This window comes from Notechis scutatus, chromosome 4 (genome assembly GCF_049901735.1).
Source record: "Notechis scutatus isolate UNSWTSFEM ecotype Mainland chromosome 4, rNotScu1.2, whole genome shotgun sequence".
Taxonomy (NCBI): Eukaryota; Metazoa; Chordata; class Lepidosauria; order Squamata; family Elapidae; genus Notechis; species Notechis scutatus.
In genome coordinates, this window is record NC_142012.1 from 61477311 (window position 1) to 61502882 (window position 25572).

The 25572-nt window shown below is 40.6% G+C and overlaps 1 protein-coding gene and 1 long non-coding RNA gene across 4 annotated transcripts in view; one reads left to right on the forward strand and one right to left on the reverse strand.

Annotated features, from left to right (window-relative positions):
• Positions 1 to 25572, reverse strand: part of LOC148130756 (uncharacterized) — a 109973-nt gene that overhangs the window by 48268 nt on the left and 36133 nt on the right. The gene's annotated exons all lie outside the window — the stretch shown is intronic.
• Positions 7939 to 25572, forward strand: part of CORIN (corin, serine peptidase) — a 108525-nt gene continuing 90891 nt past the window's right edge. For 2 of the 3 annotated variants that reach the window (XM_087963602.1, XM_087963603.1), the window contains exons 1-2: positions 7939 to 8007; positions 8125 to 8409. In XM_087963602.1, the coding sequence (XP_087819728.1) occupies positions 7990 to 8007; positions 8125 to 8409 (303 nt within the window). In that variant the 5' untranslated portion in view covers positions 7939 to 7989. Of the gene's footprint in view, positions 8008 to 8124; positions 8410 to 25572 lie in introns of those variants that run through there. The other variant, XM_026676565.2, reaches the window with a different exon arrangement.

A 25572-nucleotide genomic window follows, 5' to 3' on the forward strand; every position in this document is an offset into this window, starting at 1 on the left:
CTTAACTGTGCGTGATTTTTCAGGGGGAAAAAAAGTACCCTAGAAGAAAACGGGTAACAGGGTCGTTGCTGTAATTCAATATTTTTAGGATCAATAGCCAGAAGCTCTTTTTAAGATTTCACAATGAAGGCTTTCTCTGACTCGGAATATTATGCATACAGAGCAAAAGCTCCATATGAGTTTTAGGGGAAGCATTTTGACGGTGGAAACTGTTGGGTTTAATAGTGGGAATGGGGGGATGGGCGGAAAATGGATATAAATGCACACTTGTTAAAATAATTTATGTTATAATTAAATTATAAACCGCTATAAACCGTAACAGGTAATTCTTGACTTACGACTGTAATGGAGCCTGCCAATTACAGTCATAAATTGGGCTGGATGTAAAGCAGGTTGACATTTTTGGGCTGGGTGTGTTTTCTTGTAAGTGTTAAATGAACACTGTGGTTGTAAAGCCAATTCCACAGTCATTATGTGAATGCTATTGATTATTAAGAGAACCATTGTTCATGATAGGGTGTTTTTGCTGAAAACCAAAAGTAAATGCCAATTTTTGGTTAAAATGTTGTAAATGTGTGCCCGTGGGATGCTGCAAATAGCCATAAATGCAGGCCAGTTACTAAGCTACCACTATCAGAAGCTCATACGTACTTTTTGGAGCATCCATTGCAGAGGTGGGTATTCAGCAGGTTCTGACCAGTTCTGGAGAACCAGTAGCGGAAATTTTGAGTAGTTTGGAGAACCGGAAATACCACCTCTGACTGTCCCCGCCCCCATCGCTTCTCCGCCTCCCGAGTCCCAGCGGATTGGCTAGGTCTCCTTTGGTTGCCCTGCACACGAGAATGGAGCTGGAAAGCAGGTTAGTGGGGTGGGGAGGGAATGGGGATTTTGCAGTATCCTTCCCTTGCCACGCCCACCAAGCCATGCCCACCAAGCCATGCCTACAGAACTGGTAGTAAAAAAATTTGAATCTCAACACTGGTTTGTAAGTGTGAAAAATGATCATAAGTTACTTTTTTCAGTGCTGTTGTCATTTTGAATGGTTTCTAAATGAATAGTTGTAAGTTGTAAGGCTGCCTGTAGTGTGACACGGTAGCAGTTGAAGAGTAAAGCGTTAAAGGAGGAAAGAAAGCTGGGCCACTGAAGGATTTTGTAAAAATATGAACTTGTAACTAACAAATTACATACCAGAAAAAGAAAAGCTCTCCAAATCTGAGCAAAGCTATTTATAAAATAATCCTCTTGTTAAATAAGAGTTCACTGTGGCAGGTTTTAGTTTCTAGAAGAGGGGATGAAGAATTTAAAAGCAGAGTTCAATGTTCAATATGAACCCTTTCCATCATTTCAAAATTAAAAAAAAAAAAGTTTTTTTAGGGTTGCTTACTATTTGTTAAAGGTCTGGTTTTTAAATCTCAAGTCTTTGATTCTCGTATTTCCTGAAAGTGAGAGCAAATGTGGAATTAAACTCTACTATGATTGCAGAAAGAACATTGTTAAAGACCACTTATTGAATATAATATATAGCATCAACAATCAAGGTCTCTTTTAAGACAAAAAAAACCCCAAGTATGACAAACTATTGGCACCTACAGGAAGAGTCGCTTACGATGATTTGAGAGGTGAAGAATCATACAGAAAGCAGCCTTTTCTCCTTTCTGTACAGCCTCAAGCAATAAACTTTCAAAAATAACAGTGGGTTGTATCTTGTGTGGAGATTCAGAATCACCTGACTCCATGCCTGCTTCTTCTGAGAGCTTTATGTATGCACTGTTATCCCGGAAGTTTCACATCCAGTGTGTATTACTTGTAGGAAATTCCCCATGTATGAAAGCTCAAAAGAGGCCTACATGGGAGTTTCCTAACCAGAAAACATCGTCCCAAAGTGGAATTGGATGTTTTTTGCCAAGTAGACAGTTGGACATTGTGTCATGGCCCTGGGGGAGGCTGATTCTGAGGGAGAGGAGGAACAGCCGAATTGGAGTGGAAGTGTGGCTCCAGAGGTTGTAGAGGACTAAAATCAATCGGTTGTTTAAAAATTTCTACAATGGCATTACTTTTGGATGAATTGAAAATGGAACTTAGAAAGTACAAAGAAGATGCACAAGAAGGGAGGAGCTCTTTTAGCTTCCTTTTTCAATTCTTAGAAATGGAGATTTGGAACTATGAGAAACAACAAGAAAAGACTGCAAAACAAGAAGACTGGGACAAAGAAGAAGCCATCTTTAATCAACAAGTAATTTTATGTGGGGAAGAAAAAGGAAAGGGGGGGGGAAGAGAATGAAAAGTTTAAGATTTTAAAAAAACAACCAAAGAAAAGAAAAATAGTCTGAAAAACAAGCATAATATTGGAAAGCAACAGAAGAGGGGAATACAGAAGAGAGAAATAGAGGTAGAGAGACAAGGGGGTAAAAAGGGGAGGGAGAAGAAGAGAGGGAAGAAGGAAAGGAAAAGAAGTTACAAAGGACAGAAACAAGATATAGAGAAACAGGGCCTATTTAGAGATAATGGGTGAAAATTTAATTGAAAAAGGGATTCTGTAAAGGTACAAAAGATTGTATTGTTATATTAGAAATAGAAATAATTTTAGAAAATTTGAAATAATGTATGATTAAAATGATGGATAAAATAGTTATTGTAACCCAGTGAAATGTTCGTTAATAAATAAATGAAATAAAATGAATGAGAGAATTGAATTAGGAAGATGGGAACATTTTAATTATTTAATGTTTTATAAAATATAAGTGAAGAGGAATAGGGGAAAAAATTAATTATGGAAAGCTTATAACTGTTCCCAAAGAAGTATGATATTTAATTGAAAAATAATGTTAAAGAAGTTAAGATTTTAATGAACATTAATATTAATGATAGAACTGAATTGGAATGGAATGAGTGTTTTAATTACATATATTCATAATCTTTTTTAAAGAATATAGTGTGTATTTTAAGAATGTACCAAGCAGAATTCGAAGGGAAGTTATGTATTATATTGAATGTTATAACTTTAAGGTTGAAGCTTAAATAAGAGTTAAATGGATAAAACTAAAAGATATAAAGGTGTCATACTCCAATTAGTAATTACAAGACAAAATTTGTTTAATGAGAAAAAATAATATGAAATTGCAACAGGACAGACAAAAAGTATAAATATAATGATTTGAATTGAGAGGAGATAATCAAAATAAAATTGAGAAAATTAAAAGGGGAAAAGCTACGTAAAAAATGTAAAACAGCAATAAAATATGGAACAGAACATAAAAATGAGCATGAAATTGAATTTGTGTCTGTACGAAGAAGTGTAACCCGGGACCATGCTACTTTCAAAAAAGATGTTTTATTTGTATTATGGGTTTTTTTGTGAAAACTCAAATAAAATTTACAAAAATAATAATAATAATAATTTAAACAGCATTTCCTCCTTCTTGTAATTGCTCGTGTGGGAGTTTTTTGTCTTCAGTCAAGGATATTTGGAGCTTGGAAGCAAAGTGAAGGAATAAAAGGGGCTTCCCCTGTTTTTTTGTGATTGTGTTTATTTTGTATCCCACCCTGGGTCATCACACATTGTTTCTCCAAAAGGATGACGGCGAAGGATTTTGCCCTTAGAGCAGGGGTGTCAAACTCAAGGCCTGCAGGCTGGATCTGGTCCCTGGGGTGTTTACATCTGGCCCGCAGGGCTGCCCTGGAAACAGCAAAGAGCCTGCCTGCAGTGCCTTTGTCAGCGAAAATGGAGGGTTGCAGGAGGCCATTGCAGCCAAAAACGGAGCTTGGGAGCCCGTTTTCACTGGCAGAGCGCTTGGCCCTCCACAGGCGCCCCGACACAAGTGATGTCAAACTGGCCACGCCCCCCCGGCCACCTGCCCCCCCCCCCAGAGGTCAACCACAATCCTGGTGCGGCCCTCAATGAAATCGAGTTTGACACCCTACCTTAGACTGACTGGGGAATTCGGGGAGTTGATGTTCACGCATAATGGCTAAGATTGATAAACACTTAGACAATCATTTAGAGAAGCCTTAAGACTAAAGATGTTCATTGGCTTACATACATGTCTCTGTGTGTTTTAAACCAGGGCATAAACTACTTTGCTGAATTTAGTATGTAACTGTAAGGGATGTATTTAAAAAAATAAGGGAGAAAGGGCAAAACAGCTGGAGAATTATTCGGATGGGATCTAGGCTTATGAAATATGCTGAGAGATAAATTATGATTTACATTTTATAAATCCTTAGCAATAATATGTTCATCGTTGCTACGTAATGAAAGTTCCAATTCATTTTTAACAAAATCAAATCCATAGTTCTTTTTATCCAATTTAAACCTTTCTTTCAATTGCTGGTAAGTAAACCAATGGCAAGCATAACCTTCTGATTCAAGTTCTTCCCTCGGTTTTAGTATTGGGTCACCAGAATTGAAAGGTAAAATTTTACCATACGTCAACCAATTTGGCTTTGCCGCCATTTCTTCTCTAAAAAAGGCTTCCTGTGGCGAAACCCAGAGAGGCAACTTCGTAGAGAGCCTTGTTTTATATTTATTCCAAACTCTTTAGTATGGCACATCTAACAATATGGTTATTAAAATCAACATTAACTTTACTTTTATCATACCGTAAGTAGCCGTGCCATCCAAACCTTAATTCATGTCCCTCTAATTCGAGTAACCTCTTGTTTTGTAAACTCACCCATTCTTTTGCCCAGGTCAAGCAGTATGCATCAAAATACAATTTAATATCTGGTAGGCCCAATCCCCGTCTTTCCTTGGCATCTTGCAATAGATTATATCTAATTCTATGTTTTTTCCCCTTGCTATATAAACTTAGAAATATCCTTCTGCCGTTGTTTAAATGGGTTATCAATTGTAAGTATTGGTAATGTCTGAAATTTAAAAAAAAACATGTTTGGTAAAATATTCTTCTTAATTACAGAGATTCTTTCCAATAATGATAAATGCAATTTATCCCATCTTTGTAAGACTTGTTTAACATCCCTCCAAAGAGGAACATAGTCATTTTCAAACAATTTTATGTTTGTATTTGTCAACTTGACCCCTAAGTATTTTACCTTTTTCTCAACCGTAAAACCAGACTTTATATTCAATATATCATTATCCTGAGAAGACATATTTTCAGTCAACATTGTTTTCTATTTGTTTATTTTGAAACCCGCCAAGCCCCCAAACTTCCACAACACACTAGCCTAAAATCCTGGTTTGTAGTCCATGGGTGATGCAATCACAGCTAATGGGAAAAGAACAAGAGGCTCCATTGCCCTATTTACATCACAATTGGTAGAAACCCACACTTTGGAGTGATGCAAACTTTGATGGTGGCAGTGGGGATTAAGGGGGGAATGAATTGCGCATCATGGCTTTAATTTTATTAGCAGAAGGAGGAATAAGCGTTTTTAGTGAGAGTCTGCAACCCAACAGGACAGGCACAGACTTCAGAGAGTAATTAGGACTGCAGAAAAAACAATTCTAACCTGCCTTCCATCGAGGACCTGTATACTGCACGAGTCAAAAAGAGGACTGTGAAAATATTTACAGACCCCTCACATCTTGGACATAAACTGTTTCAACTCCTTCCCTCAAAACGACGCTATAGAGCACTGCACACCAACTAGACACAAGGACAGTTTTTTCCCAAGTGCCATCACTCTGCTGAACAAATAATTCCCTCAACACTGTTCAACTATTTACAAAGTCTGCACTACTATTACTATTAATCTTCTCCTCACTCCTTATCACCCCTCCCCTCCCACTTGTGACTGTATGACTGTAACTTTGTCGCTTGTATCCTTACAATCTATATTGACTGTTTCCTAGTATGATTTGATTGCTTATTGTACCCCATGACTATTAAGTGTTGTACCTTATGATTCTTGATGAATGTATCTTTTTTTGACCGCATACTGAGAGTATTTGCACCAAGACAAATTCCTTGTGTGTCCAACCACACTTGGCCAATAAAGAATTCTATTCTATCCTATTTTGCCATCCAGAGGGCATTCTATTTGTACAGTTCTTAGTCCAAGATTATCTTTGAGATTCTGGAGAATGGTATATCCTGACAATACAAATCTGAAATTTATGTAACCCCTCCATTTGCTTTCTTCAGGCCCAGTGAAGTTAACTAAACCTCTGAAGAAAACAATTAACTTCAGAGACCATTGAGAACTCCATAGCAGTAGTTCAACCTTGTACTACAGATATTCTCTTCAGTTCCCTCTGACTCTCTGTGTAACTAGCTAGACTTTTCTCCACCTAGTTTTATCGATGAGGGACATGCCATGTTGAAGTCCTTTTATTATAGGTATCCTCTACCTAAGACCACAATTGAGCCTCAAATTTCTCTTGCTAAGTGAAACATTTGTTGTTCTACCTTTTACGACCTTTCTTATGACAGTTGTTAAGTAAAATCACTGCAGTTGTTAAGTTAGTAACATGGTTGTTAAATGAATCTGGCTTCCCCATTGACTTTACTTGTCAGAGGTTTGCAAAAAGTGATCGATCACCTGACTCCAAGACATGGCAACCTTCATAAATATATCAGTTGCAAAACATCTGATTTTTTAAAAAAATAAATTTTATTGAGGATAAACATTAAAAAACAGTGAACGCGATGGTTGTCTTTGACATACATTTCTGTCAGAATATTTTGCATTTAGAAATTTTCAAAAGAATATATACATTTATATATATATATAAAACACATTTGAGCTTTTTTTTTCTTATTTTTCAAATAGGAGGTGCCTCACCTCTTCCCTATTTCATCTTGAGTTCTTATTTCAAATTTTGTGAACTCCCTTTCATACCTCTCCAATAGTAAAATTTATTCCATACTTTATAGTATTCTAATTTATCTTGTTCCTTCAATTCTAGTGTCAATCTGTCCATTTCGGCGCATTTTAATGTCTTATCAATTATAACATCTTCGCTAGGTATTTCATTTGCTTTCCAATTTTGGGCGAATACTATTCTAGCTGCCGTGATTATGTGTATGATTAAATAGGTATCAGCGTAAAGCATCTGAATTTTGATTATGTGATCATGGGTCGTTAAGTGTGAAAAATGATCATAAGTCCCTTTTTCACCGCCTTTGTAACTTTGAAAGGGCCACTAAATAAACAGTTGTAAGTCAAGGAGTACCTGGTCAGATATTCTCCCTGTCAAAGGTGCTTTTTCAGGAGGCACCTGGTCTTCCTTGTTTTTTTCTTTTTGAAGATGTTTCTTGTTTCTCATCCAAGAAGCTTCTTCACCTCAGACAAGATGGTGAGGAATGGAAGGACTATCCAGTCAGAGCTGAAGAAGCTTCTTGGATAAGAAACGAGAAATGTCTTCAAAAAGAAAAAAACAAAGAAGTCCCGGTGCCTCCTGAAAAAGCACCTTTGGGACAACCATGACCTGGATGGATGACTCAGAATCTCCATAGACCTTTAGCTATGCACATTAGGATGAACACTCTTCAAAAGGTGTGAGATTATAAACGAATTTGCAGAAAACTTGCAGACTACAGGAACCATTTGCACCACTCAGGTGGCCCTGAGGACAAAAATAAACCTCCAAGTGGCCTCATGGACTCTCTAAAAGAATTACAAATGACCAGGAGTATAAATCCTTCCATTCATGCTATCCTGTCAGAACTGAAGAAGCTTCTTGGATGAGAAGTGAAACGTCTTCAAAAACAAAGATAAGAAAGTCCAGTTGCCTCCTGGAAAAAAAATGCATGTTTGGGACCACCATGACCTGAATGACTTGAGAATCTCTACAGACTTTTGGCTGTTCAATTTGGGATGAACACCCTTGGAATGGTGTGGGAGTAGGAATGGATTTCCAGAGAGAAAAAAAGCAGACTAAAGAGGGACGCGCCATGTTGCGGGTGTGTGTGTGTGCGTGCGCGTTTGATAAAAGAAAGGGAACTTTATTGAAGTCCTTTTATATAAGCTTCCCTGGGTCGCCCTTCGACCACTCTCGGGCTCTGAACCCTTCAAGCCGCCTCGATGACAGCTTTTCCTGGGGTGCCCTGATTCGGGGGGAAGTCTCTTCTGAGAGGGCTGAGGGGGACGCGAAGCGGAGGCTCGACCCTTTCTCCTCCTCGCGCGGCGTCCGCCCTCCCGCCTGGCAGGCCGGGTGAGGGGGGGAGGTTTGGGGGGGGTCTCCTCCGGACGCTCCGACGAGGACCCGGTGGCCACATTCCCCCCTCACCCCACTCGGGAGCCGCCTGCCTGCCTGCCTGCCTATCGAGAGGAGGGTGGGGGGAGAACGGGCTGGCTTTGGCCGCCGCGAAACCGCGCGTCAGGAGCCCGGCAGCCCCAGTCAGGCCAAGCGGCGGCGAAGGCGAGAGGGCAAAGAACATGTCTCCTCCCGACCGGCTCCCTGAGGAGGCGGAGGGCTCCCGGCACGTCTTCCCCACCGAGCAGGTATAAAAAGGGCTACGCGGGCTTCGTCCTCTCCTCAGCGCGCCCTTCCCAGCCCGATCCTCGCGAGGCTCCCCCAGGCGTCTAAGGAGACGCGCAGCAGGGCGCTCCAAGCCAAAACTCGCCGGCTTGGCGCTCCTTTCCCACCTGGCCGGATCGGGAAAAGGGATCGTGGGAAGGTAGCTCGACTAAGTGGGTGGGGAATCTAAAGCCGGACTGATGATCTTTGGGAACCGGGCCGCCGCTCCTGAGAGGACCGTCTCGCAGCTTTCGTTGGAGGTTTTAAAAATAAAATAAAATAAATAAAATAAAAAAGCCCGGCCCAAGTCCGCCTTTTTTCTGCTTGAAGAAAGTTGGAAGCGGAGCCGGGCTGCGCTTTTTCTGCTCCATAAGGCGCAGAAAAAAAAAAAAGCGAGCGCGAAAACGGCTGAGGGGGCGCAGAAACCGGGCGAAGCGCGGGAACCAAGCGGGGATGAAGGGTGGATTTCCCCGCCCGATCCTTTTCTTTTCTTTCCCCCACCACCAACCCCTGACTTGGGTGAGGGGGAAGGCGGGGGGAGGACACGGAGAATTCAGGCGGCGCCGTCCGACGCCCGAGCGCCTTCGGCGGGCATCAACCAACCACCACGAATCCTATCCCAGCGCGCAGAGGGAAAGGTTGCGCGCTTTCTCGGCCGACAGGTTCACCCAACGAAGCAGATTTTTCCGGAGATCTTTCCAAGGGGGATCGAAACCCTATAAAGCGAAACCCTTCGGATTTGGCACACAAACCCCGATCGGCTCAAAAAAACAACAAACCACGCGCCTTAAATCGTGGCTTGGTTGTTTGCGGGGACTCAACCCCCGCTTCGGGATCGGTAACATTTGGGAAGCCGGACCCAACCCGTTCGCTTTGGTACCTGACCCAAATCATGATTATAAGGCTAACCATAGCTTAACTATAGTTAGCGGGAGGCGCCTTGCCTCTTTTTTAAACTTTGGTGGCGTGTATCAAGCCCGTTGGGTTTCTTCTTTTTTTTGGGGGGTGATTCCCGCGACTGGGTTTTACTTGAGACTTTCAAAGAAGAGATTTGGACTGCCATCTGTCAGAAATGGGGTAGGATCTCCTGCTTGGGCAAGGGGGTTGGACTAGATGACCTACAAAGGCCCCTTCCAACTCTGATTATCTCTTATCGGTTAAATGTCGGGAATTGGCCGCTTCCATCATCACCAAAGGAGAACCCGGGCAAACTTGACTTTCGCAGCTATCTTTCATTTCTAAGATCTGGATTTGAATTCGGACAAGGTTTTTTTTTTTAATTATTATTATTATTATTTTTTTGCAAACCGGATTGTGGAAACAAACGAGTAAGCCTGCCGTTGCCCTGGAGGCTGAATTCCCGCCTTTGCCATCCGGGCCCGAAGAGGTGGCTTTGGACCGGAGATTTTGCAAACCGGGCGGGGAGATGCAAGCTTGGTTGCAAGAGTTTGGACTACTAGGACGGGGAGTCGCGGTTCCGGTTCAGCCTTAATCTCCCCCCGGGTTTGATTTTGGATCCGCGAGCCCAGCCTTTCTCCCAGGGTTTCCCGGGAAGAAGAAAGAATAAATAGGAGGAAAGGAAGAGAAAGAGAGGGAAAAAAATACGTAATGATTGGTCCTCTCTGAGGTTGTTTGTTTGCAGGCATTTCGTTACCCGACTAAATAACATCATCAGTTCGCTAAATACTCCGTAAATGTTGTTTCATAGCTTGCCTTGACTTAATGATGTGGTGGATTCAGTTTTGGACAAAGTTGTGTGGGCATCCATTTTGTTGGAAGGTGCTTATATCTGTTTCCTTATTCTGATGTTCTGAGTTGCTGTAGTGCGTAAGTCGTCTGAATTATGTTCTTACACAACTCCTCTTGTGGGAGGTTGGCTGTTAGTTACTTCAGCATTGGAGCACTTGGTGAGAGAGTGGTTTCTTTTTCAACAGACTGGGCTCTTCCTTCTTTTGAGAATATATCTAGGAAGGAAAGGGACGTTTTCTTCTTCCCCTGTGAACTTTATTTCTTTGAAAACGTTGATTGTTTCATGAGTCTTCTCTAGTTGTTCCTTCTTTATAACAACAAAGGTGCTGTCTAATATTGGGTGCATACTTTAGAGTAGACTGTATGTGTGGGAGTGCTGTAGTTTTTAGACGTTGCATTCCAGCCTCTGCTATGAATCCTGATCGTGCTGATCCTTGTGGAAGTTCCTCTGATTTTCTGGTATATTTGTCCATCAAACTGAATGTGGGTAGTGAGGCAAGAGTGGATAAGATCCCTGATTCAGGTTTTTCCATCCTAACGTGTATTTGGCTAGGTCTAATACACAGGTTGTTGTGTAGTATTGTCGCCATGGATTCTTTTGCTAGTTCTGGGACTAATGTATAAGATGTATAAGAGTGCTGTGACATTGAATGCAACCATAATTTCATCTTCTAGTTTGAGGTTTTTTAATTTTGTTTTTGAGGCATTGTAGCGGGGAGTTGATAGAATATACACTCCCTTCTGTGAGATCGATATCCAAGCTATTTTGTACATTCTGTGATGGTGTTGTATGTGGGAGACCCTGATAACAATACAGTTGGACAAAGAGGAATAATGTGTATTTTGGGCATCCATGGACATGCTTTAACTTTTTTCTTGGATGGTTTGTTTGGTATTCCTATTTTTGCTCTTTTCCTTTGAGGTTTCCCTTCTGGATTAAATGCCGATTCACTCTAGAGCAAAGGCAACCAGGAAAGTGCTGATATAATATGGAGTGCTTACTGTAATAATTCTCACAACTCAGCACAGTCTGATTTTGCTGCTGTGCAAAATCCTGAAAACAGAATTTAGTGTAGATGTCTGCAAAAAATGAATTAGGGTGGGAAAAAAAAAAAAAAAAAGACTGGCAGAAAACTCTGGAAAAGACAGGAAAGGGTGGCCACGATCATTTCCACCCAGTTGCTTATACAATCTCTGTTCAATTTTAAAAAGCATCGAAATATTTGCTAAAATACCAGAGGTTACAAAGAAGCTATAAACTTCTACTGGGAGGGCCAAAGGAGTACAGAGTTTGGAATCATAAGCCATTTCCTCAATCACTAAGGATTCATTGGCATTTTTTGTACCCGTTGCGATAAAAAACCTATCATTACTGGCATAACACCATCCCATAATTCTTGTGATGATGTACGAAGCCTCTGGGAGGGATTATAGCCACGAGTGTGGTTTGAAAACATTCATCATTTCTAGTCTGGATGTGTTCATTCAGTTTCCATTTCTGTTTTTCCACTATGTGAACCCAAGAAGTTACGAAACTAACCGCTTTCCAGATGATATTAGGCCGTTTTGTCGAAACAGTACAAAAATAGCTTGCTGCTTCATGACATGTATTTTTCAACTAGCCATTTTGTTTTGCAGCCCTGACATTCCCAGGTAATCTTTCACCCAAGAAATGTAACCAGGTTGGATTGGTCTTGTTTTTTTTCAAGATTGGCTTCATGCTGCCACCTATTGGGGCTCAGGTGGGCTGTACAATCCTAGCAACTTTTAAGTAAAAAGCAGAAATGCTTCGTTGCACTGACCTAACTTTTCTTCTAGTACAGATAGTTCTCATCTTAACAACAGTTCATTTAGTTGACTGTTCGAGGTTACAAAAGCACTGCAGAAAGTGACTTACGACCATTTTCACCTTTAAGACCATTGCAGCATTGACCATGGCAATTGACTCATGGCATATTGGCAATTGGCTAATATTTATGACGATTGCAGCATCCCAGGATTATATGATCACCTTTTGCAACCCCTCTGACAAGCAAAGTCAAATTCATTTAACAGCCGTTTTACTAACATAACTGCAGGGATTAAGGTTAACTGTGGCAAGAAATGTCATAAAATGGGGCATAACTCACTTAACAAATGTCCCATTTAGCAGCTGAAATTTTGAGCTCAGTTGTAGTCGTAAGCAGGGGTGGGATTCTACCGGTTCTGTCCACTTCTGTAGAACCGGTTGCTCTGAAAAGCAGCAAACAGAGAGCATACATAGAACCGTTTCTATGTCTGTTGCTGTTTTGGTCTACCTGCCCGCCCGGGCTCTTACCTGACCTTTATTTCCTGCTTTTGCAACCGCAGCTGCTTTGTGCGACACAGCTGCGGTTGAAAAAGCAAGAAAAAGGGGCTTTTCCAGCCGCTGCGCACTTGCATGCAGCACTGCTCAGCTGTCCGGGCAGCTCAGCAGGTCGTAAATTGCACTCATGCATGACACAGAGCAACAGAACCGGTAGTTATACCGGTCGGATCTCATCCCTGGTCGTAAGTTGAAGCATATAACTATTCTGAAGGAGAGCAGTAGGGGTCTTTATTCGTTTAATCAGTATGTTTCTGATATGTAGAGAAATTGAAATATTCAAAATGTGTTTGACAGTTTTCTCACATGCCTTTGCTATTTCAAATAAACCAGGAATTTTTATTGTCTATGAAAAAAAAAATAGAAGATGTATGGTTTCCCAAACACAGTATGCTTCTCCAAGCATAGCAATAGAGTAAATGTAGCTGTCCAGTGAAAAACATCAAGGTCAAAATAAATAAAAAAGATACAAAAACAAAATTATGATTGGTGTCTTTTATAGACAGTCACCTCAAGGAGACAATGTGAATAATATTTCCCTGAAACAGATTACAGAATTGCAAGTAGGAATCATTAGCAATGTGAACATTGATTTATATCTGGCAGCTTATGAATTCTGTTCAGCATAACATTTCCCACAATTATGTGATTTAATTAAACATGTCCTTTTAAAGAAGGAGGAACAAAATTAATTTTCTCTCTCTGACTTGCAATAAGATATGGTTAACCAGTTTAAAATAGTGCGAATTAGGAATTGTGTCCTTTGTAATTCTGGAATTCATTATCTTGTGAAAAAGGATAGATGCTGTTATTTCTCGTTGTGTTCTGCAAAAACACCCAGGCTTCAAAGTTGGGTTTGGAATTGGTTCCATTGAGGAATAAAATCCTCTTTGCTCTTTTGAGCAAGAGAAAGAGCAAACTGAATGGTATGGGATCTATTTGATCAATGGTTAAATAATAAAAATGGAAGTTAGAAATAGGGAAACAAAATAAAGAAGGCATGTGAAAAGAGATAAGTAAATATTATGACTCGTATGTTGAATATTATTATGTTACTATTGTAGAATTAACATGTGGAATATTACTATGTTACAGATTGCAGAATCAATATTGATTTAACGAAGGATGTTGTAATTTTCATCATTGTTTAACAAAGATGTTTGTACCCAGACCACACACTGTTCAACTGAAGATGGAATGATTATATTAAAAATAAAAAAAAATCTAAAACAAATAATAATAAAATCCTGTCTTCCCTTGCTTACATTTAGGCGTGAATCTTTAAATGGGAGGTACACCCTGCCCCAATATTACATATGACAGATTCTCGAATAGATGTAATGTTTAGAAGTCTGGCAGGAACAGAAAAAGCCACTGAACTTTAGAGGATGAGGAAGACTGCCGTTTTCGGGGATTGCGAATGACAAAACTGGAGATTTCCTCACAGATGTCAGCTGACGTTAAAATATCTGGGGAGCTACCAGCCTCATGTTGTGGATGGTATCCTTTTTCCTCTCCCATTGAAAGCCAAGGGAAGCCTAAAGCATTCGGAAAGGCGATTCCTCCCACCCCTCCAATCCTGAAGTTATAAATAGCTATGGCCCAGCTTATGTTAGATTCCCAGGACTCCCTGAGCGATGGAAAGTCTGAGGAAAAAAAATACCACTGTAAAAATAAAACCCCAGGACGCTGGGAAAGAATCCAGCACAGGATTGACAGTAACTACAAAGTCTTCTCGCTATCATAGTAGATACCCCATAATTGCCAAGGTTCATACTTATTGGTCTCCCTCAGGCCTGTTTGAAGCTTCCAAGTCAGTTTTGGCATGTAGCAAAACTGTGCAGCTGCAGGATTGTGTGTCTAATTCCAGAAGGGAAAATGAATGATTTCCCTGCTTCTGTTTAACATCTGAAAAAGGAACTGGGACAATTATCGCTGACTTTGGCTCCTCTTGAAGGAAATATCAAGGGCCAGCTATAAGTAAAAGGCTGTCATCAGGACAAATTTCAACAAGAACAATTAAAGCCCTGCAGATAGATATGGATAGATAGATATGGATGGATGGATGGATAGATAGATAGATAGATAGATAGATAGATAGATAGATAGATAGATAGATAGATAATCTCCTAACAATTGTACAACACATAGAAATTTGGTAGCTGAAGCTTCCGCTTCTCTGTATGTGAAAAAGTTTGAAATGTTGGACTGGAAATGAAATGAAAGTCTAAGGCATGTAAAAGGAAAAAAAGCGAACAAAAGCAACTACACTTTAAATCCCCAAACAATATAGATCACTATTTACATCTTATGCAGTAGAGTTTCCTTTTTAGGGCCAAATAGGGCCTGATCCTTCCATAAAATATATATGCAATGATATGAAATCATTAAAGACTTTCACGAGTGATGTTTTTGTATACATTTTATTAAACATTTTAAAAGGAAGATTAAAAACTAACAAAAACTAATATAAAGGAAAGGAAAAAAGACAGGAAATCATAAAGGTGCAAAAATAAAAGGTAAAAAGAAATAGAAAGTTTGGATTTCTTTGCAGCAAATGCGTGATTATGCTCTGTAGTTACAAAAAGCTCACACTTTTCTATTCTCTAATATTTTCTAAGCATTAAAATCGCAAATCAAAAGTTTATCTTGTTTCATCAAAAAGTCTACAAGGAGTTTCCAGTTAGATATAGATGTCCTTTCATTAATAAGGAAGTAACTTTAGACATCTTTGCAAGTTCCATCATCTTTACCAACCATCATCCATTGTGGGGAGAGGAGTGCTGAATATTTTTAGTTTTGAGCATATAATAATAATCTGGCTACAATAATACAAAAAACAAAGTTCCATGACTTTTCCCCCAGCTCCCCCAGTTTATTCATTAATCCCAAAAGAAAAGTAATCTGGTTTCAATTGTATATTAGTCTTTAAAACCATATGAATTAATACATGTGTTTAAATTCAAAAATTTCTGGCTTTGGTACACTTCACCAAATGTCCCGTCGTGTTGTTCTATTTCCAGCATGAATTCGAAGTACCTTTATACATTCCAGAGAATTAATTTTTCTGGTGCCATATACCAACAGTGCATCATATAAACAAATTATTTTAAGACAAGAACATAATATAAATTTAAGCCTTTCAACCACATATTTTCCCTTTGTTCCCTTTGTATATTAAACAAAAATTCTTAGCCTATTTTATCATTTTATCACACGTCCTTTCACTTGTTCTTCTGCCTCAAATTTCAACAAAAGTACATTTTAACAATAAAAAGTAATTGTGTTAAAAGCTACAAAGTTATTTTCAGACACAGCTTAGATTTGTATTTACTCCGTATTCTCAAAATGGTATCTCTAACATAGTATTTTTAAAGTCTATAGTCTATAACAGCTTTATCATACCACAAATATACATGCCACTCGAATCTTATATTTTGTTTTTCACCCGCCTTTTCCCAATAGCCTAGTTTCTGTTTTTCAGGAACACCCATTCCTGCATCCAAGCTAAGCAACAGACAGCAAAATATGATTTTAAATCGGGTAGATTCAATCCTCTGCTTTCCTTTACATCTTCTAATGCTTCATATTTAACTTGTGGTTCCCCTCCCACCTGCCATGTAAATTTAGATATATTTGGGATATAAACTTAGATATCTAAGTGGATGATTACTTAAATATGAGCCAGCAGTGTGCGGTGGCAACCAAAAAAGTTAATACAATCCTTGATTGTATAAACAGGTATAGAATCAAAATCATGTGAAGTATTAGTACCGCTTTATAAAACTTAATAAGTTTTAAGGAATACTGTATCCAGTTTTGGACACCATACTACAGAAAGGATGTTGAAACTTTGGAAAAAGTGCAGAGAAGAGCAACTATGATGGTTAAAGGCCTGGAGACCTAAAACATATGAAGAATGGTTGCAGGATTTGGGTTTGGTTAGTCTAGAGAAAAGGACTAAAACTATCCTGAAAAGGCCAGATTGAGATCTGTTGCTGTAAGATCCTTAGCCACTTCTCTTTTCTGCGTGGCGGCTTTTGAACTCCTGAACTCTTCTTTCCTTCCTTGTTCCTAAAAATAAGATGGGGTTACCCAAGTTAGCAGCGCTTATTCCCTGCCTAAATAAATTCCAATGGCTTAACAATAGTTACTGCTTTGAAACTATCTAGTGACATACAAGTTTAACCCCCCCCCCATTAAACCTTTAAAAGTATTGAGAAAAATATAGATACAATTAAAGTAATAACTACATTATTATTGAAAATACTGTTTATTGTTTATTGAACTTCATAGCACAATCCTTGAAGACAAATTAGTTTAATTACAGATGCTTTTAATCAGGTTAGGTATGGTGACAATTAAGGTTTCCACTTCTATTCATTCCTATTCGTTCTTTAAATTTCACTAAAAATCCAGAACTTTCAATTGAAGCATTGAGGAATTCTCAAAAACAATTGGATTGGGTTTATTTTTACAGGGAACAAAAACTCATTTTAGATTCTGAAGTATTGTGTTTGAATTTATGTATTAGCTCTTATCCTTCTTTAATTACTTTGTGAATAATTCATGTGGCAAATATACATAATACTCCCTCCTCCAGTCCTAGAAAGTACCGTGCAGTGGGAATTCCCTTCAAATGTTTTGTTGGACTGGAACCAAAAGGAAACTACATCTCAAAGACTCGGCTCACAGGAGGCTTAATATGTGGTTCCCTTGTTGGCATGAGTCCAACAACATATTTGCAAAGGAATTCCACACCACCAGGAATAAAATAGCAGATGTGAATGGATTCTAATTTTGGCACCTACAGCATTTGGAATAAAGCACCCACCGGAAACCAGTCAGTAGAAGAGCTGCTTTAGTAAAATAAAGATTCTCCTCTTATCAAAACTCTTCTGGCATGAATGTGTATTAAATTTGATCAATTGGGATAATTAAAAACCTGATAAGGAATATTTAAGCTATAAATATTGACTCTGTGCCAAGATCTCTTCTAGGTTTATAAAAATGCTACCCGTATTCTTGATGGCTTGTCAACTTCTCTGGCTATGAGGAAGGGGTCTAGGAAGATTTATCAAGCTTGTAATTCCTGGGGAAGAGACGAGTAGGTTATAAGAGGAGAGCCTTTGGTGGTTAGCCTATTTATTAATTGAGGAGTCAGAACTTGGGCCATCAGTATTGATTAGAAGAGAAATAGAAGAGAATATAATAGAATAACAGTTGGAAGGGACCTTGGAGGTCTTCTAGTCCAACCCCCTGCCCAGGCAGGAAACCCTACACCACTTCAGACAAATGGTTATCCATCTTTTTAAAAACTTCCAGTGTTGGAGCATTCACAGCTTCTGGAGGCAAATTGTTCCACTGGTTAATTGTTCTGTCAGGAAATTTCTCCTTAGTTTTATGTTGCTTCTCTCCTTGATTAGTTTCCACCCATTGCTTCTTGTCCTGCCCTCAGGGGCTTTGGTGAATAGCTTGACTCCCTCTTCTTTGGGGCAGCCCTTGAGATATTGGAACACTACTATCATGTTTTCCCTAGTCCTCCTTTACATTAGACTAGACATACCCAGTTCCTGCAACCGTTCTTCATATGTTTTAGCCTCCAGTCCCCTAATCCTCTTTGTGGCTCTTCTCTGCGCTCTTTCTGATTAGTAGAAGTGTGTAGATTTTAACCACACCATTTATTAATATGCATTATTTGATTCACTAGTTTTAAATCCTTCCTTTTCTCTGGGAGTGAAAGTTGGCTTCCTTTGGGATGTCCCTTCAGTTTACCTGCATAATCATGTGGGACAGGCTGGGCTGAGAGACAGTGATAGGCTCAAAGTCCACCCAATGAGTTTCTGTGGCTTATTGAACTTAAACCAGCACCTGGATCTTCTGAGGTCTAGGTGACACCACATTAGCTCTGGGTTGCCACGGTGAAGGGCTTTATAAAGACACATCACTCAAGTCTCCGCTGAATATTTAGGTGGGATTGATTGGCTGTTCTGCTTTCTTAGGGACAGTTTCTGTGCAGAGCCGCGTAGTTGAAGTACTTCGCTGGTTCGAAGCAGGGCTTCTACTCTAAAGCTTATAGTGGATCATAGAAGGAACAGATCAGACATCCAGCCCTTGCTTATCAATGGAGACCGAGTGGAGCAAGTGGCCAATTTTAAGTTTCTGGGTGTTACCCTAAAAGAGGACCTGACCTGGGATGCCCACATTGCAGCCTTGGTCAAAAGGGCCCAGCAGAGATTATACTACTTGAGACTTCTCAGAAAGCAACAACTGAATGAAAAACTGCTGGTGACCTTCTACCGCTGCACCATAGAGAGTATCTTAACTTACTCCACCTCTGTACGGTTTGCAAATTGCACAGGGGCAGATAGGACAGCATTCCAGAGGGTTAACATCACTACCCAGAGGATCATGGGTTGTCCTCTCCCCTCTTTGGAAGAGCTTTATAGCTCCCGCTGCCTTAAGAAAGTTCAAAACATTCTCAAAGATCCATCTCATCCTGGGAACCCTTTTTTTGAACTATTACCATCTGGCAGATGATACAGAATAATAAAAACAAGGACAAATAGGCTGAAAAACAGCTATCCCTGGGCAGTAGCTCTATTGAATTCTACTGTATAGTGCAGTGTTGGTGCGGTGTCGGGGGTGTTCGGTTCAATGTGTGGAGGGTTAAGGATGTGCGTTTGTGTTTATTTTCATGGTCATGATGTGCACTGAAGATGGTGTTTGATTTCGTTGTACGAGGTGCAATGACAATAAAGTAAACTAAACTAAAGATACAATTTGCAGTCACTCTTGACATAAGAAAACTTGCAAAGGTACATCTCAGCCTTATAAATTGTTAATTGATTTCAGTATTATTGTTTGTAAGATCAGTTCCTACAGCACTTTGTGTTAAATCCATTGAATGTTCCCCTCAGCAGAAAAGGGGGGGAGGGAGGGAAGGAAGGACTGGTTTTTACAATTGCAAAGAAGATCTTAAAACTGTAGAAAAACTGATATGAACTTGGACTTGCAATAAAATATTACATTTTTATTTAAGGATTATTAAAGTCAAGTCTAGAATAGAATAGAATAGAATAGAATAGAATAGAATAGAATAGAATAGAATAGAATAGAATAGAATAGAATAGAATTCTTTATTGGCCAAATGTGATTGGACACACCAGGAATTTGTCTTGGTACAAATACTCTCAGTGTACATAAAAGAAAAGAGACATTAGTCAAGGGTCATAAAGTACAACACTTAATGGTAGTCATAGGGTACAATAAGCAATCAAATCATACTAGGAAACGGTCAATAAATAGAAGAGAAGAGAACAGAAATTAATGGGATAGGATAGCATAGAATAGAATTCTTTTATTGGCCAAGTGTGATTGGACACACCAGGAATTTGTCTTGGTGCAAATGCTCTTAGTGTCCATAAAAGAAAAGATACATTTGTCGAGAGTCAAGAATCATCAGGTACAACACTTAATGATAGTCATAGGGTACAATAAGCAATCAAATCATACTAGGAAACAATATAAATCGTAAAGATACAAGCGACAAAGTTACAGTCATACAGTCACAAGTGGGAGGGGATGGGCGATAAGAAGTGATGAGAAGATTAATAGTAGTGCAGACTTTGTAAATAGTTGGACAGTGTTGAAGGAATTATTTGTTTAGCAGAGTGATGGCGTTCGGGGAAAAACTCCTTGTGTCGAGTTGTTGTGGTTTATGTCAATTCATGGCTATCCTGTAGATAATTGATTTGAATTGTATTTGGTCTTCAGCCAGGCAGTTAATTGTTGCTCAACTGACATGCATGTCATTATGGATAGAATAATCATATCCTAATCATCTCCTGAATTGACCACTGTAACAAGCTGTCTGCTCTTAAAAAAATATCTGGCAGCTTCAGGTATTGCAAAATGCAGTGGCACAAGCAGTTTTGTGTACTCCAAGATCTGCCCACACATTACTCTCTCTGCGTTGTGAGCTGCACTGGTTGTCAGTTGGTTTTTGGATCCAATCCAAAGTTCTGGTTATAACCTTTAAAGCCCCACAAGACATAAGACTGGGATAGTCAGGGGTTTGCCTCTTCTGGGATTACATGTACCCACCTATTCAGGTCTGGCAGGAAAGGCATGTTGCAAATTATGCTTTTCAGGGAGTTCAGAATCTAGGACAGGGGGTGTCAAACTTGATTTCACTGAGGGCCACATCAGGGTTGTGGTTTGACTTGGGGGGGGGACTGGGGTGTGTGGCCAGGGTGTGTGTGGTCAGCTTGATGTCACTCGTATCGGGTGCCTGCTCTGCGTTTCCAGCTGCAATGGCAGTGGTGGTAATTTTTTTTTTACTACTGGTTCTGTGGGCGTGGTGTGGCTTGGTGGGCGTGGCAGGGGAAGGATACTGTAAAATCTCCATTCCCACCTTACTCCTGGGGGAAGGTTACTGCAAAATCCCCATTCCTTCCCCACCACACTAACCTGCTTTCCAGCTCTGTTCTCCTGTGCAGGGCAACCAAAGAAGACCCAGCCAATCAGCTGGGACTCGGGAGGTGGGGAATAGATGGGGGCGGGGCCAGTCAGAGGTGGTATTTGCCAGTTCTCTGAACTACTCAAAATTTCTGCTACCGGTTCTCCAGAATTGGTCAGAACCTGATGAATACCCACCTCTGTGCAATGGCCTCCTGCAACCTTCTGCCAGTGAAAACAAAACTCACGGCCCTCCCGAGCTACATTTTCATTGGCAGAGGCACTGCGGGCCAGTCCCCCGCTGTTTCCAGGGTGGCCTGCAGGCCAGATCTAAGCACCCCGCAGGGTGGATTCAGCCCACGGGCCTTGAGTTTGACACCCTGATCTAGGAGGAAGGGTTGGTTTTTTTTGCCAAGGTTCCTGCCATGTGGAATGTCTTTCCCCTCGAGGTGTAGCTGGCTCAAACTAGGTTGGCCTTCCAGAAGGCCCTTAAAATATGGTTCCGTCAACTGGCCTGAAATCATTCAAGTGACCTAAAGTACTGTATATATTCTTACATTTTTCTCTCCACAAACCATGCACTTATATGGCACTTGAGAAAATAATAAGGAAACCGAGATTCCTTGGAATCTGAAAATAGACACCAGAAAAATAACAGGGCGGTTAAGGTTGGAAAAAGTGAACAATGTTCTGTTAGGAATATGTTTTGTAAGGAAGTTATATCACTCGATCATTATACAAGAATTCGGTTTTGTAATAGACTTTCAGCAAACACAATGAGTTTGCTTTTAAATATCCTTTTCTCTTTATGCATGACTTGAGAATAATTTTCCTTTTTTTTCCTTTTCAAAAATCAATGCTCATTCAATGTTCATATTCTGCTGAGGATTTAATTTTCAGAGTTGTTTTCACATGCTGCTTTTATTAGCATTAACAATATTTGCCATTGTAAAGATTTGTGCTCATAGGATCCAAACCTTCAGAGCTTCTCCATTGCTGACTTGGCTTTGAGAAACAGTGATAGAGTCGTGAGGACTTAACAGATCTGCAGGCAGCTTGCAGAAGTTCTGTGAGATTTCCTTCCTTCCTTCCTTCCTTCCTTCCTTCCTTCCTTCCTTCCTTCCTTCCTTCCTTCCTTCCTTCCTTCCTTCCTTCCTTCCTTCTCTCTCCTTGGAAGAATTATCCTTCTGGGTTCAGTTCCAAGTGGGGAAGAAAGACACTGGAAACATAGTGACTGCTTGGATAGATGGTTTAATGGTGGACAGGACTACATGCCTTGGAGCTCCAAAGTGAAAAGAACGATTACATGCTTCAAGATGTTGGGTGAATGAAAAGAAGGGAAGAGATGCTGAGAGTCCCTGGGTTTTATACCTTCTGTTAGGCCCCATCTTAGTGTATCCTGTTCCTGTCTAAGAAATGTATCCCATTGGCTGTCAGACTCCCAGGGGCGGGGTCTTAGCTAACTTTGTAGGCTTTGTCTGGACCACATGGCTTCACTTGAGTACTGGCTGATGCAATCTTCCCAGGCCATGTGGTGAAATGGGTAGAGGTCTCTGTTATGTAGAATACTCTGGCCCGGGCCTTAATAGCCCACCCATTAACAAAGGGGGGGGGGTGTGAACTTCTGCTTCTGAGGTGAGCTTCTGCTTCTGAGTTTCTATTTCTCTTTTTTAGGGGAAATATTCTGCCTTTTTAGTATATCCTAAAATATTTCATTTTCCTAGGAGAGGGGTGTGTTTTAATTTCCAACACTTCCTCCCTCCTTCCCTCCCCTCCTCCTCCTCCTCCTCCTCCTCCTCCTCCCTCTCTCTCTCTCTCTCTCTCTCTCTCTCTCTCTCTCTCACACACACACACACAGAGGAGACAGACCTGCAATGGCTCACACAAGTTTAGAAGTAGTGTTTTGACTGCTGTACACAGTTTTATTATGATTTAAATTTCTACTTCTCAATTCTAAGTTCAGAACATGTTTTCGTCTCTTGGTATATGTTGGGGATACAGATGGCTGATTGGAGAAGACAATTCCCCCCCCCAAAACAAGGTATAAATAACAGTGCCGACAAAATATTTCAAACTTCTTTGGAACATGGGTTTGGACCAGTGCATCTTTTTTTCAAATCTGCCAGCAAAATAAAATTAACACGGGTGCATTTCATTCTTGGTTCTGCCATTTGGCATCCTCTTCCAAGATTTCTTGCACCGATAAACATATTCATCCAAGGTTGCCAATCACCCGTTTTAAGAAGGCACAATGCGGGTACTCCTCACATAACTTTCATTTCAGTCTTGGACAGTTCTAGAGTTGCAGAGATGCCAGATGAAGAGATAGGGTCAGGGGACTTGTCAATCAAACTGCGAGTCACTCAGCAGTTTACACTTGACCTTGCTTCACAAATTCTGGACTAAATATAGGGCCGTGATTGCGAACCTATGCCACTTGTGGCACGCAGAACCATTTGTGCGGGCGCGCGAACCCCAGGCAAACATACTTCAAAACGCATGCACGCGCCTCCCAGCTGATTTTCGGGCCTTTTTCGGCCTTCCTGTGAAACGGGCACAGTTTTTATCCTGTAAAAGCTGCAGGGCAGGGGTGGGATGCTACCGTTTCTGCTTGGCTCTAAAGAACCAGTAGCTCTGAAGAGCAGCAAACACAGAACCGGTTCTGTGTTTGCTGCTGTTTGGCCCACCCGCCCACCTGGGCTCTTACCTGTCCTTTATTTCCTGCTTTTTCAACCTCAGCTGCTTTGCGCGGCACAGCTGAGTTTGAAAAAGCAGGAAAAAAGAGGCTTTTCAAATGCTTTGAACCTGCGCGCTGTGCTTTTCAGCTCTCCGGGTGGCACAGCCTAAGGTTAATTTACACGCATGCACAAAACGTAATCACCAAACATTCAGTCTGGAACCCACATTACGTATCTGATATTAACACAGTTGAGAAAGTCCAGAAATATTTCACAAGAAGAGTTCTCCACTCCTCTACTCGTTGCAGAATACCTTATGCCACCAGACTTGAAATTCTAGACCTAGAAAACCTAGAACTACGCCGCCTTCGGTCCGATCTAAGTATAATATATAAAATCATACATGGCAATGTCCTACCTGTCAATGAATACTTCAGCTGCAACCATAACAACACAAGAGCACACAACAGATACAAACTCAAGGTTAACCGCACCAAACTTGATTGCAGGAAATACGACTTCAGCAACAGAGTGGTCAATGTCTGGAATACTCTACCTGACTCTGTGGTTTCTTTCTTCCCCAAACCCCAAAAACTTTCACCTTAGACTGTCTACTATTGACTTCACCCCTTTTCTAAGAGGTCTGTAGGGGGCGTGCATAAGCGCACCAACATGCCTACCGTCCCTGTCCTATTGTTTCTTTATATTTTTTTATTTTTCTTATATGTATCCATGTATTCATAACTATGTTTTTTACTTATACCTATTATCTAGTAAGCAATTGACAAAAATAAGTCAAATAAATAAATAAAAAAATAGTAATGCCGTTTGAATCCCACCCCTGCTGCAGGGGCTTCTCTCAAGCCTCTGGAGGCCGAAAAAGGCCTCAAACAGGCTGAAAATCAGCTGGGACGCGCAGTGCAGATAAGGGGGCAGTGGAGGATCATGCGCGCATGTGCAGGGGGCGTGGAGGGGCTGCACGCATTGTTTTCTGGGTGCTGGCACGCCAACGCAAGCACGGGCACAATTTTTGGCACAGGAGCCCAAAAAGGTTAGCCACCACTGATATAGGGGATCGCAAAGGGACAAATTAGGGTCCAAACATTTGTATTGTGGTGGGTCATTGTCTCACATGAATCTCAAATCAGCCAAGAATGCCCCTTGTTGTTGAAACAGTAAAGGGAATTGTTTTCAGAGATGCTCTGAACACAAGTAGCATTCAAATTTCTTATCTACTGGTTCCATGGGTGTGGCCTAATTTGTGAGTGTGGCTTGGTGGTCGTGTGACTGGCTGGGCGTGGCTTGTATGTAAATATCGTAAATATTTATGTAAACATTGATTATTATTTTTATTAAAAAAGAGCAACTTTTACCCAAAAGCAAGCAAAGCAGCTAGGCAGGCAGATTGAGTTGCTCACAGAAGCACAGATTCACTCAGAGATCTACCTTTCTGCAATCTGCTGCCTGAGTCTGCACTGAAAAATAGAAGCTTCAGTCCTAAAGGAAGGTTCAGCTCTGCTTTTAGATTAGCTAGAAAGCAAGAAATCCAACCATTTCCTGCTTTCTAGCTAATCTAACAGCTGATGGTTGTGGGAAAAAAAGTAAAAATAGCAACTTAGCAGGCAAGTTTGATGGCGCGCATGCCAGGTAAGGAGTGAGAGGGCCAGCCAGTAGCACGATTTGCCAGTTCTCCAAACTGGGCAGAATCATAACAACCGGTTCTATAGAACTGGTCCGACCAGGTAGAATCCCACACCGGAAGTAGTCCTCGATGTATAATGGTTCATTTAGTGACCGTTCAAACTTACAACACCACTGAAAAAAACGCCACCATCATAAACATGAATCAATTGCCAAGCACATCTGTATTTGGATCATGTGATTATTGGGAGAACAATCATAGTCATTCACAATTC